Genomic DNA, 14,753 nt, shown 5'->3' with positions numbered 1-14,753 from the left:
ACTTGCCATTTAAATTGATAACTTTATGAAAGAATCACTAAAAAATAATAAGAACAAGTTGTGCTTATTAGAATGGGTCACATATATTACCACTTGGAAGATGACTTTAAAAGAGCATGGAATTGTACAAATGTTATGGAAAGATTTGCTTCAGTGACTGTGCCTTCAGAATTATTTAGTTTTAGGGGAGTAGCTTTAGATTGACCTGAGAGGTTATTTAGTTAAACTTTCTCATTGTATAGATAAGGAAATTGAGCCCCAGAGAGACTTAGTAACTTGCTTACTGAGCACATAAAAAGAGCCAGAATGTGAACATTTTTTCCTTTGATCCTAAATGCAGTTCTTTTACAGTGATGAGTTCTCTGTTCAGAAGGTCCTTATATATTTTAACCCTTCAGGCCACTGAACACTCCAGATTTGGTCTCAATCATTTTGGTGTTTTTTTTTTTAAGGAAAACTGATTTTAGATTAATTTTGCTATTTTGCTTAGTTTATGATGGTAATATATTAACCTTCAACAATAAGTTAATATGAATCCTTTAAAAGAGTTTTAATTTCTTGTTTCCAACACTTTGTTTTGTTATTTTGCAAGGCAATGGGATTAAGTGACTTGGTGAAGGTCACAAAAATTAAGTGTTTGAGGCCGGTTTTGAACTCAGGTCCTTCCTGACTGGTCAGCCAGTGCTCTTATCCACTGAGCCATCTAGCTGTCCCATTCAATACTTTTAATTTATATTAAATAATTAATGTTATAGAAATAGCCAGTGTATTGCTGAAAACAGATTAATTTGTTAGCTCTGTGGAATGGTATCCACATTTTGTTTGGGGATATAAATGTGATTCCAGTTTTTACTGCTGCATGATAGCTAATGGTAACACAGGTAATGTAGCTTTTACTAACTGTGCATAACAAGTCTTTAAGATTTGACATATTTTCCTTCATGTTTGATGACATTTCTTTATACTGTTCATGAAATATATTATGAATTAACTTTCTCTATTCAGTTTCAGCAGTTTTCTTTTTTTTAAAATTAATTTATTTTTCCAACTACACACAAAAATAGCTTTTAACTATCATTTTTTGTAAGGTTTTGAATTTCAGATTTTTCTCTCCTTTTTTCCCCCTCTCTCCTTTTTCCCTTGAGAGAGAGCAATCTAATATAGGTTAAACATGTATAACTGTGTTAAACATATTTCCATATTGATCATGTTGTGAAAGTAGAATCAGAACAAAAAAGAAAATAAAGCATGTGGCAGAAAGAAACATAAAACAAATTTTAAAAACTGAAAATAGTAAACTTTGGTCTGCATTCAGACTCCATAGTTCTTTCTCTGGATATGCATAATATTTTCCATCACATGTCCTTCAGAATTTTCTTTGATTATTGTGGTGCTGAGATGAGCAAGTTCATCATAATTGATCATCACATAATATTGTTTATGCATACAATGTTTTTCTGGTTCTGCTCACTTCACTCAGCATCAGTTTATGCAAGTCTTTCCAGCTGTTTTGAAGTCTTGCAGGTCATGATTTCTTATGAAACAATAGTACTGCATTACATTCATATGCCAAACTTTGTTTAGCCATTCCCCAATTGATGGACAATCCCTTAATTTCCAATTCTCTGCCAATTCAAAGAGCTTCAGCAGTGTTTTCCTATATTTGTATAGCACTTTTCTAAGATGTATTTTTTTAACTGCCTACCATGTCTTAGAGTATTTGTGGTTGGGGAATCTAAATTTATGTTTACATGGTTATCTGTTGAAAAATAAGTATAGTCAATTTGTAGAATCAAAAAAAACCTCTTCATAAATTCTTTCCATGTGATAAGTATTGTAGTCTATAAATATTAATCTCTATTCATAGGCAAATAATAGTAAATTGTTTCCACTATAATCAATTTCATGGAACTTTTAAAAATACTTTTTATACTTTTAAAAATTTGTCCTTTTGTTAGAACCATTTTGCAGGTTGGATCTCCGATACCTGACATTGAAATTTTACAACCAGTGAATATGTATTGGTCTATCCAACGAAACTTAGCAGCAGAGTGGTATACAGAAATTCCAGGTTTGAAAATAAAAGGAAACCTGAAACCAATGCAGGCAAGTATGGGGGAAAAATAATTGGAAATCAACATATACAGTTTTATGTTTAACTTTGTATAAGTCTCATGGTGACATTTATTCAAAGTGATAGTGTTGGAAAAAAGTTTAATAATTTAACTGTAAGTGATATCATATTATTTTTTACACACTCCCATTTTCCCTTCTTGTGATGTATTTAAAGTACTGTGATTAAAAAACAAAGATGTCTTCTTTGAATATTACTAGATTGTCTTGAAAGCATAATTTGTAATGGCTTTTTTGGTTATTGCTGATCCTGCATTCTCTTTTTATATATAAATAGCTAGTAAATTAATAACTTTGTGAATAAATTTTTTTATAATTTTGTGGTTGTCATTATCTTTTACACATAAATTGTTGGTGATTTTTAGATTGCTCTTAGTGAAGAAGATTTAACCATCCTAATGAAAATTTTAATGGAAAATCTCAGAGAGGGATCTTTACAGCCAGGTTCTATACAACCTATTCCTCAAGAGGGTCCAAGAGTGAAAATGGGAAAATCTCAGAATGGTTCTGATCATGTGCAAGGTAAAAAGCTAAAGATTTTTTTTAGGCTTTTGCAAGGCAAATGGGATTGAGTGGCTTGCCCAAGGCCACACAGCTAGGTAATTATTAAGTGTCTGAGACCGGATTTGAACCCAGGTACTCCTGACTCCAGGGCCAGTGCTTTAACCACTGTGCCACCTAGCTGCCCCAAAGCTAAAGATTTTTGCTAAAGTTAATGGGAGAAAAATTTTTAAAACTTAAATTTAAAAAAATTGATAGTGTTGTTTCTATAATTCCCCTCTTATTTTAAGTGCAATATATTTGGTTACCTAGCAGAGAAAAAAAAATTATACAATCACATATGTATTTAGATGATGAACCAACCAAGAGAATGTAAGAAATGTGTGTATCATTGGGAAAAATAAGACATTTTTCCAGATAGTTAATGCTTATTATGTTGAGCACACATTTTCTTGTTATTTAACTTTTTGGAAATCTCTGTAAAATATTCCTGTTTTTGTAAACAGTTGTGCAGTGTATAGTGGAACTTTCTTCATGGTTCAAGAACTACTTGCAAGATGGGATTATAAAAAGGGTGTTGGACTTGGGAGTCATCAAGATCTGGTTTCAGATCTTTTCTTTGACATGTAATACCTGTGACCCAGGATAAGTTACTTAACTTCTGTGACCCTTTGTTTCCTTGTCTATTAAGTTAAGGGACTGCATTGGGTGGCCTCTTAATTGTCCTCCAGCTCTTAATTTGTAATACTATGAATGCTCTTAACATATCTTCTTGCCTCCACCTTCCACATCCCTCCTAATAACTGTGGCTGTTCCCAAGACTGTCCTGGACCCTCTTCTCTTCTCTTCTCTTCTCTTCTCTTCTCTTCTCTTCTCTTCTCTTCTCTTCTCTTCTCTTCTCTTCTCTTCTCTTCTCTTCTCTTCTCTTCTCTTCTCTTCTTTTTCTTTTTTTCTTTTTAAGTTTTTATTTATTTAAGGCCTTGGGGTTAAGTGACTTGCCCAAAGTCATACAGCTAGGCAATTATTACGTGTCTGAAGCTGGATTTGAACTCAGATCCTCCTGACTCCAGGGCCAATGCTCTATCCACTGTAGCATTTAGCTGCCCCCTTTCTCTTCTTTTTTTCTACACTCTCTCTTGGCAACTTCATCAGGCATAGCCTCACATAGCCATTTGTCCAGCCCTAGTCTCTCCTGAACTTCAGCCTCATGTCACTGATTGTCTTGATAATTTTAAGTGAGAAGTCCTACAGACATCTCAAATTTAACACCTCCAGAATTGCACTCATTCTCTCTTCATTCATGTTCATATGTGGCATTCTGTGTCCTCTCTCTCTGAGCTTTTTCAGTGATCTTCCTTCATGCCTCAGATGTACTCTCTTCTCATTGTTGCCTCAAAATTTTACTCTTCTTCCAGGCAACAGCTCTGTTATCATTTTCTATATGAAGCTTTTTTGGTAAACCCTACTTCCCCTGCAATTGCTAGTGCCCTCTAGACCAGACTGTTCTGTATTTATTTGGGTTTGTTTATATTACTTTTGAACAAACTTATTCAGTTTTCCAAAGCTCCTAGAGAAGTTGAATGCTATTAAAACTATATATCCTGGGTTCCTCAGTTGGAAATGAGTAGCATTTCATTCTTGGTAATTGTTTCCCCATATTCTGGCATAGTTCATGGCACATGCAATAGTAAAGACCTTCAGAGAGAGTAACCTCATGATCTTGGTTGGTTGGTAATTTTTTCTAGTGTAGAATAACTCCTTCTTCAAATTTAATCCCTTATTAGTACATATTGTTATTTTGCTTCACTCTACCTATGTTTTGTCAAGTAAAGAAATGACCAGTTTGGCTGAATTATAGAGTATAGGAGAGGAAGTAACATACAGTAATGCAAAAGAAGGCTGGACAAATGAATTGAGGCCACATGATGATGCCAATAAAAAAATCTTGGTATATTGTAGAAGTAACTTATTTGCACTTGTAGAAAATCACTTTGGCAGTATTGTAGAGGAGGAGGAACTGGCTTGAAGGGAGAGACTTGAGATAGGGAGAACAGTTAGATGGGATTAAGAAATAACTTGATATATTTAAGTTGAAACTTTAATTGTGGTTCTACCTAAAGGTAAGAGGATAAACTAGATGATCTCTTGAAGTCTTTAAATTCCAAGTCTACATGTGAAAGTGCCAATACAAAATGCTTACTCACAGTCCTTTCAAAATAATACCACATTCTACTTTCAAATAAGACTTTGTCAAAGACAACAAAAGTTTTATTTGTGACCTTTATATTAACACACAGATTTTATCAATGCTACTTTGCTGAACACTAGTTAAATTTGGAGAAAATTCTGTTTTCCATCAAGTCTCTTAACATATAGAACTTTGAAAAATATTCTAGTAATGAAAAATCAAGTCCATAGATTTTTCAATATTTGTAAATAAAAAAAAAATTATGCTTAATTTTTTCAGGTTCAGTATTGCATAGTCCTGAAGAAGATACAATAGACCTGAAATCATCTGACAATCTAAATGTCACTCTTCAATTTGATTTTCACTTTGAGTCTCTTTCACTTGTCCTCTACAAGAGTGATGTAAATCAGGTATGTTGAAAATTTCTGCAGTAGGAGTAGCAGTTAAACAAAATAAAATAAATGTATTCTCCTAAACATGTTCTAACTTGAACTAAAGAATAATTTCAAACATACTATTGGAATAATTGTACATATATATATATATATATAGTACAAATATATATATATATATATATATATATATATATATATGTATGTATATATAAACACTCAGATATTTGTTAAATAAATGATTGAATGAATAGCATTATGAATAGTTAAAAAAAACTAGGTTTTATAGCAGTTTTCTTCTATTAAGGCCTCATTTCTCAAATATATAGAGAATTGAGTCAAATTTTGTATTCCCTAACTGATAAAGGGTCAAAGCATATGAACAGGCAGTTCTCAGAAGAAGACATCAAAGCTATCTATAGTCATGGACAAAATGCTCTAAATCATTATTGATTAGAGAAATACAAATTAAAACAACTCTGAGGTACTACCTGTCAAATTAGCTAATATGACAGAAAGAGAAAATTGGAAGTGATATGTAAAAATTGGGAGACTAATGCACTGACTTTTGTTGGATTTTAACTGATCCAGTCATTTGGGAGAGCACTTTGGAACTATGCTCTAAGTTCTATAAAACTGAACAAAGCCTTTGACTCAGCAGTACCAGTACTAGGTTTGTTTTCTAAAGAATCAAAGTAAAAAGAAAAGGATCTCTATATACAAAAATATTTATAGTGGCTCTTTTTGTGTTTGCAAAAAAAATTGGAAGTTGAGAGGTATGCCCATCAATTGGGGAATGGCTGAACAATTATGGTATGTGATTATAATGGAATATTATTATGCTGTGAGAAATTATGAGCAGGATATTTTCAGAAAACCCCCAAAAAGATTCATATTAACTGATGCATAATGAAATTAGAAGGTCAAGGAGAGCATTATACAGAGAAATAGCACTATTAAAAGATGATCAGTTATGAATGACTTTGCTATACTGATCAACAGAATGTTCTAAGATGAATCTGAAAGACTTAAAATGAAAATTGCTATTCATTTCCAGACAAAGAACTGGACTCTGAATGTAGATCAAAGCATATTTAAAAAAATTTTAATTATTAATTTTTTAGTCCATATTTTCTTTTGCAACATGGTATAAAGCATAACTTCTCAAATTTCTTTCTTAATGAGGAAAGGAAGGAAAAAGAGGGAGACAGTTTTGAACTCAAAATTTTATTTATTTATTTTTAATATAAATATTTTATTTGCTTTCCAATTATATACAATAGTAGTTTCTACCAACTGTTTTTGCAAGGTTTTGAATTTCACAATTTTTTATTCCTCTCTCCCTGTCTTCCCCCCTCCCCCAACAGAAGGCGGTCTGATAGTCTTTACATTTATTTTCATGACGTGCATTCAAAATTGAATGTGTTGAGAGAAAAAAACATGTCCTTAAGGAATAAAGAAAATATTAGATATAGCTATATAATGTGATACATAAGACAACTTTCTTTAAGAATTGAAAATAATAATCTTTGGTCTTTGTTTAAATTCCATAGTTCTTTCTCTGGATACAGATGGTATTCTCCATCACTGAACCCCTAAGATTATCCCTGATTATTGCACTGATGGAGTGAGCAAGTCCATTAAGATTGATTACCATCCCATGTGTTAAGGTGTACAATGTTTTTCTAGGAACTTAAAATTTTAAAAAGCTAAAGATAACTTTTTTACATGTAATTGAGAAATATTTAGTGATGCAAATGAAAATCAACTGAGGGGAAAGAAAAAATCCTAGTAGATCTGTAAACTTCTATTTTGTGGGCCAAATTTACAAATATGTTTTTGTTATATTTACCTGTTTCCACTATAATAATGGCTTGTAATCTAGAAGACAGTTTGACACATAGAATGTTAGTACTAAAGGGTAAAGAGTACTGCCAACAAAATGGTATGTGAGGCCCTAACACAGGCATAGTCGTTATGAACCAGGAAGTTTCAGAAGATTCAGAAGAATTTAAGCTGAGTATTGAAGGGTGGACAGCAATTTAATGGATAGATAAAAGAGAGAAGAAGAATGTCTTGGGGTATGGAATAATATGAGCAAGAGCAACGAGACTAGAAAGCACATATAGGCCAAAAAGAAAACCAGGTGCTTTAGGAGGTGTGACTTCTGGCAGAGACTTGTGAATAGTTTGATATTGTGTCAAGTTGTCAAACCAATTGTGTCCTGTAGAGGTCTTTTATTCTGTGATATTACTTAATTACCACTCAGTTTTATTATCTTTCTCTTCAAAAATGTGCCATAGGATTCCGCACTTGCATTTCACAGTGACCATTTACGTCTTGGTGAGCTCAGCCTACATCTTATGACTTCAGCAGGAAAGATGTTTAAGGATGGTTCTTTGACAATCTGCCTTAAACTTCAGACTTGTACACTTGATGATCTTAGAGAAGGCATTGAAAAAGCTACTTCAAGGTTTGTATGTTTTAGATGACATACATATTTGAGATTGAAAAATGTACTTGATACTTACTGAACTTAAATTTTTCAATAATTAAAGTCTCATTTGAGAGTGACTTATATTTAGCTGAGCATGCTTTTCATGGCAGATATGAGCATCATATAGTTATGCTTTTCATGAGAGATAAGAAATAGTAATTCTGATATATAGGATTTTAAAAATTTAAAATTGAAAAATGAATCATTTTCTTTTAAAGGAAACATTAGTGATAAAATATTTTAAAACTTTGGGAATAAAAATGAGATAATATTAAAATAATTATTTGGAGGAAAGAAATACTTTGATAAACTGGGATAGAATTAAGAGTGAAAACAATGATTTCACTGTGGTAGAGAGCTCCTGGATGAGCTACCAATGCAAGTTGGTACTTTTTTATTTTTTATTTTATTTTTTTTTTAGATTTTTCAAGACAATGGGGTTAAGTGGCTTGCCCAAGGCCACATGGCTAGGTAATTATTAAGTGTCTGAGGCTGGATTTGAACACAGGTCCTCCTGACTCCAAGGCCAGTGCTCTATCCACTGTGCTACCTAGCCGCCCCTAAGTTGGTACTTTCTTTATACTTCCTTGGAGAATTTCTTCAGTCAATGAGAAGTTAAGTGATTTGTTAGGATCACACAGCCAGTACATATTAAAAGTTCAAATTTGAATTTAAGCTTTCCTGTCTTTAAAGCTGAATGCTTCTTTTGATAAACTGGTGTCTGAATTATTTACATTAAAATCCATCTTCCTTAAAATTGTGGGGGAGATTGTACTTCTGTTGCTTAATTGTTCCCCCCCCCCCTGGAGAAACACCTTTATGGTCTCCACAAATAGAAATTCTGAATTGGAACTTCTGTTATTAATCCAAAAGAAACTTTTATTTCTATAACATTCTTAATAGCATTATTTGATAATATTCTTAAGTTTTCCCCCAGTTCTTAACTAACTAGTGCCTACTTTTGTTTATTGGGGGGAGGATAAAATACTCTTTAATTTTGAAATGCATTGAACACTTCTTATACATGTATTCAAGCCTTATGTATTTAATGAATAACTTTGTATTCTAGCAATCTTTCTGAATCAGCATTCATCCTTCCTCCACTTCTTTCCAGAGTGGAAGACTGTTGCTGCATTTAGTATTAGACTTTTTGATGTATTGGTTTTTTTGAACTGTTTTTCTTCTTTCTTTATTATAAGTAATAACTTTTTGAATGGTAGCAGAAAAGGATGTAATGAGAAATGTAGAAAGGGTAAAAATAGACTATCAGTGGGGGTAGCTAGGTGATTCAGTGAATAGAGCTCCAACCTGGAATCAGGAGGACTTGAATGCAAATCCAGCCTCAGACATTTAATAATTTTCTAGCTGTGTGACCTTGGGCAAGTCATTCAACCACATTTCCTTAAATAAATGAAATTTTAAAAAAATATAGACTATCAATATAAACTTATTTTTAATGTTTTAATTAGTTATATTGATATTTATTATTATTTATAATGTATATAAAGGTGGCAAAGTAGATAAAATACCAGGCCTGAGACAAAAATACTAATCTTTCTGAGTTCAAATCTGGCCTCAAGACAGTTGTGTGGGTCTTTACCAGTCCCTTTATCCTGTTTATCTTAGTTTCCTGTACTGTAACATGAGTTGGAGAAGGAAATGGCAAACCACTCCATTATCTTTGCCAAGAAAGCCTCAATAGGGTCATAAAGAATCATAATGACTGAAAAATGACCAAAGTGAATTACTTTTGACAATATTTAAAAGAAAAAAAGCAGATATTACCATCTTTTTACTCTGCAAGTGGTATGCCATTTACATTTGCCATCAGCCCTATTGAATGAGTTCTTGTCTTATTGGTGATCAAAATGTATGCCTACCACCAGTCAGTGTCCTTAAGAAACATTTAGTAAATATTTGTTGAACTAAATCAAATTAATTGGTCCTTCAGGTTGTAAAGGAAGGTGACGAGATCAAAGTTTTAGAGAATATTTTGTTCCTTAAATTAAGATGAAGGTGTTTCAGTATTGTAAAATTAATGGCAGCAATTTGATGTCTTTTAAATGAATGAGTTTCTCCAAAAAATGTTGGTTTGTTAACCTATTACATTGTAATTAAAAATTTCTATAATAACATGGATCATATAGTAGTGATTGACAGGCATTTAGTGACTTCCAGTTCACACTGATTTTAACCAAATTTTGACAAGTTCAATGAAAAGTGAAAAATTAGTCATTTTGAAATATGCTATAATATTTGATGTTAATATTTTTCAGAATGATTGACAAGAAGAATGGTCAAGATAAAAACTCAATGCTTGATATAAATTACAAGCAAGACAAAAATGGAACTCAAATAGATGCTGTTCTTGATAAGCTGTTTATATGTGCTAGTGTGGAATTTCTCATGACAGTGGCAGATTTTTTTATCAAAGCTATTCCTCAAAGTTCAACAGCTGCAAATGAAAAAATCACACAGATTTCATTAAGGCAAACGGCTTCAGCAAAAATCAAACCAGAGAGAGGTTGGTAAAACTTTTTTTTTCCATCAGAAAAAGAAATGAAGGAAAATTATGAGCTTACAGAATATAGTTTAAAGTGAGACCCTACCATTTAAAAATATTTACTAATTAGAAACTTCTTAGTAGAGCTGTATATTAGAAAGAGTTAGAGTAGAGAGATTTGAGGAGATCTGTGTTGACAAATCTTAGACCTTAGAAGGCTTCCATCTCCTCATCTGTAGAATAAGAGACTATTTCCAAAGTCCTTCTTGTTCTAGATGTCTACATCTATGGTTTTGGAGTTTTGTTATATTTCAAGAAAAAAACAATCTTTGTTTCATTAAACTTTTAAAGTCACTCACTAGATAACTGATTTTTCCAGATAAACTATGTTTCTCCAGGCCTATCCATTTCTTTAAATAGCCACAAAAACATTAAAGACTCAAAAAACCATCATCTTCAGTTTAAATCTTTTTTTATTGCAGATATAGTATATAGTACATTTAAAAGTATGGAATAATAAAATTAAACAAGTACCAACTAATAACATCAATCAAAGATTTTCATTGAGTCCCTTGCTCTTTTCTCCCCAAATGTTTGAACATGCCAATAAATTATGTTAAAAACTTGAAGAATTTTCAGTGTACTTTATCTTTACGTGAATAATTGGTAATTGTATAGTACTCTATATAACAACATTATTGTTATGAGATTCTGTCAATTCTTTTATGTCTTTGAAATTTTTTCTTCCTAATTTTTTCCTCAGAAAGCTCTGGAAGGCCAAACATGACTTTAAAGGCAAAGATAACAGAACCAGAAGTGGTATTTGTTGCCAGTTTGGCAAGGGCTGATGCCCCTGCTCTGACAGCATCATTTAATTGTGACCTTTATTTATCATCTTCCAAACTTGAGCAGAAGATGGTAGCATCTGTAAAAGATCTTAAGGTGTTGGCCTGCCCTTTTCTCAGAGAAAAGGGAGTCAAAAATGTTACTACGGTAAGAATTACTTCTGATTCTAATTTTCATGTTAGAAATGAGAAATTAAAATGATCAGACATAGTAATTGTTGTGTTAAATGATAATTGAGTTTAGTGTGAATCAGTATTATTTCTTTTAACAGTATAATTTGTTCACTTCTATGTGGGCTAATTTGTAATAGATATCATACTCTATTAAAAGTTTGTTTTGTATCACTGTGAAAACATGACTTTCAATAGTTGTCATAATTACTGTTACTGTTAACAATTACATTGTTATAACTAATAATTTTTGATGGTTTGTGAAAAGGAATATAGTTCTCAGCTTATTTATAAGTTTCTTATATTTTAAATAACAAAGTAGTCTAAAAATCAATTTCATTTTATTCAGACAGCAAATGATAGCTTTTTAAACCATTGGATTGATGGCATAAGTAAAAATTGACTACTTCATAAGCTTTTGAACTTTTTCTCTGGTATATTATAAACAGGTTTAATGTCTTAAGTACATTATTTGTGGAGTTTGAAAAATTATAAACATATTCTAGTGAGAACTTTCTTTTAATTAATATTTTTAAGTAGCTTATAAAATTCCATTTGACTGCTATAATAAGCCTTTAGCGTATATTAAAATTATATCATGAAGAGAATGGGGGACTGGGGTAGAGGGGGTTGAGTGATACATACTTCTGTTCTTGATTAAGCATTTGATGTAAATTAAAATAATAGAAAAATTTCAAGTTTATACTGGTATAAATTTTTAAAGCTCGACATAATTTCCATAAATGAGAAAAAGTTTGTCCTAAAGGATTTTTGTTAATATGAAATTTTTTTTCCTCTTGATCTTGAATTCTGAAAAGCATGGTGCTAGTGCTTTTTTACATTTAGCTCTAAATATGATTTCATTTCTCTTGTTTTAGGTTTTACAGCCTTGCTCATTACTTATGGAAAAATGTGAGCATGTTTCAGGAGAACAAAATATAAATGTTCTTGTTGAAGAATTTATAATTAAGGTTGGTACTGGTGAAAACTAAGCTTTGTCCCCAAACAAGATAGTGCATAATCCTAAAAGTTAGAGACCACATGTTTTGTTTTTTTCTGAAGCAAAAGGTAGCACATAGGTACCTGATACCTATTTGTTCAATTGAATTAAATTATTGTTCCTAATTATAAAATATTCAGTTTTTCCCCCTCAAAAAATCAATCCTTTTATGCTTTTTTTGTATTTGTGGTGATAATTGTGATGGAGGTAGGATCTAGGACTATGCATTTATTTGTAATAATCTATCTTTATTAAGAAATAGTGTATTGAATACCTGTTGTGTGAAAGATAATTGATTTATTTTGTGAGAATTAAACAGTTCCTATCCTAAAAAAAATATTTCAGCATGATTCTATATGATTTAATGGAATAATTGAGCTTCATCATTCACAAAGGTGTTAAGGGAGGGGTAATATCAGTTCACTCAGGGAAAGAATTTTGTCTTATTTTTATTTGTTCTCTTTCAGGGCCTAGTGCCAAACAAAATAGAATATAAATATTTTAAGAGGTTCAAAGCACTTTAGTATATGTCAGAAATGGGGGTGGGGGGAATCACATCTAATTGGAAACTAAGAGAAAACTTCACAGAGGATACCTCATTTGAACTTAGTTTGGAATGTTATGTAGGATTTAAATGGACAAACGAAGGAGGAAATATCTCAGCTGAGGGAAAGAGAACCACTGAGGGAACAAAAATATCATATGTCTAAGATAGAGTGATTAGGTCAATTTGTCCCATGTATATGGGGAATGAGGATGACCATGTTGTGAAAGCCTTTGAATACCAGTTTGCAACTTTTGAGAAGGGGAATAACATATTTAATCTTCTTAAAGCATACTTTAATTTTGGCAGTAGGGGTATGCAGGAGAATCTGAAAGAAGAAAAAAAAAACATTAGTTAGGAAGTAGACACCAGGACCAAGCCAATGAATCCATGCAGTGGGAGAGAAAAGAGTGGGAGTTCAGTGAAAGTGATATTGTGGAGGAATTAACAAATGATTGAATGGGGATTGGATATGTCACCTACTTATGAACTAAAGTAGGATTGGAAAGATTCCTGTAGAAAGTAGGATTTGAGCTGAACTTTCAAAGTCAGGTAGGCTTTGTTTAGGTGTGAGAGCAAGGAAAGAACACAGGTTTAGATTGGCAGACTCAGGTCATGTTTGACAGAGATGATCCACTGATTTCACTGAAATGAAAGGGTTTTGAAGAGGAATAGTTTGAGATTGGATTTTTGATAACATAAAGCAGAATTAATGAATATATTTTAATTTGGGAAAGAGAATGTTCCATGATCAAAAGGGTGTTTGATAAGGATTAATCAGGTAGAAGTGTTTAAAATTATACTGAGAATATGCTTAAGGTTTTGCAAAGTATAGGCATGAGACAGGGTATAAATTGGGGTAGGAATGGAAAAGAAAGGATAACATACTAATGGAAGAAGGAATGGGATTTGGTTTAGCTTGAAAACTCTTTGTTGTCTCATGCCAACTTCACTCCCATCCTTTAAAAAGAGTCAAAAAATAACAGATGAAAACTCCTGTGCATGTATTGACTCCAAATACAAATAGAATAAGATATCTTATAGATATTTATATAGATAGTGGCAAAGTGCTTTTCATATAATACCTCACCTGAGCAACCCAACAATTGTCAGCAGACAATTATCAATACTTCGTTGGACCAAGAATTATACTAGGTGTTAATGGTACAAATATAAAAGTGCTTGAGAGTCCCTGCTTTCAAGGAGTTCCATTTTGTTAGGAGGCTAAAATATATTTAGAAATAAGTAAAAACAGAATTTTTACAAAACAGAATAATTAAGTAGGAGGTGCAGTAACAACTGGGGTAATCAGGAATCATTCCTATTTTATGGCTGAGGAAACTAAAATATAGAGAGGTTAAATGACTTGCTCAGAGCTGGGACTACAAATTGAAGAATTTCTGATTAAGGCGAGTTCAATGCAAACATAATGAATTGAGAAGTTGCATAGAGCTAGTGGAGTAATGCTTTCCTTGCATTAAATATAACTTTGTTGTTTTTAATTTCACGTGAAGTTTGAGGATTTAAATTTTTGACTGAGACCCTTTTTCTTTATTATGCCATTGTCATATGGGACTGTTTTTAATTTATTTCTTGTGGTTTCTTTTAAAGGTTTCACCAATAATTCTCAATACTGTAATGACAATCATGGCTGTTATGTCACCAAAGAAAAAAGATGATGATTCAAAAGTTACATCAATCAGTTCTAAAGATCTCTGGGCCATCAAGTCTATTGATGATTGTAATGCTTGGTTTCTTGGAGTTGACATGGCAGCAGAAATAACAGAAACATTCAAAGATATTGAAAAACCATCAATAAAGGAGAATTTCGTTATGGTTGCAAAATCTGTTCAAGTCACCTTTGAATGTGGCTTGGGGCATCGAACTATACCATTATTATTGATAGAGTCTACATTTTCAGGAACTTTTAAAAACTGGTCGTCTTTGATGACTGCTACAGCTGATATGACTCTTGAGGT

At 32.2% G+C, this 14,753-nt stretch overlaps 1 protein-coding gene across 2 annotated transcripts in view; it reads left to right on the top strand.

Annotated features, from left to right (window-relative positions):
• Positions 1–14,753, top strand: part of VPS13C (vacuolar protein sorting 13 homolog C) — a 206,026-nt gene that overhangs the window by 127,306 nt on the left and 63,967 nt on the right. For both annotated transcript variants that reach the window (XM_074234293.1, XM_074234294.1), the window contains exons 45-52: positions 1,959–2,106; positions 2,499–2,655; positions 5,102–5,232; positions 7,518–7,687; positions 9,988–10,235; positions 10,978–11,207; positions 12,109–12,201; positions 14,386–14,751. In XM_074234293.1, coding sequence (XP_074090394.1) covers positions 1,959–2,106; positions 2,499–2,655; positions 5,102–5,232; positions 7,518–7,687; positions 9,988–10,235; positions 10,978–11,207; positions 12,109–12,201; positions 14,386–14,751 — 1,543 coding nt within the window. The remainder of the gene's footprint in view (positions 1–1,958; positions 2,107–2,498; positions 2,656–5,101; positions 5,233–7,517; positions 7,688–9,987; positions 10,236–10,977; positions 11,208–12,108; positions 12,202–14,385; positions 14,752–14,753) is intronic.

The sequence above is a fragment of the Macrotis lagotis genome, chromosome 4 (assembly GCF_037893015.1).
Source record: "Macrotis lagotis isolate mMagLag1 chromosome 4, bilby.v1.9.chrom.fasta, whole genome shotgun sequence".
Lineage (NCBI taxonomy): Eukaryota > Metazoa > Chordata > Mammalia > Peramelemorphia > Peramelidae > Macrotis > Macrotis lagotis.
Note: the sequence above shows the minus strand (reverse complement) of the source record. Positions and strands in the feature narration are given on the sequence as shown.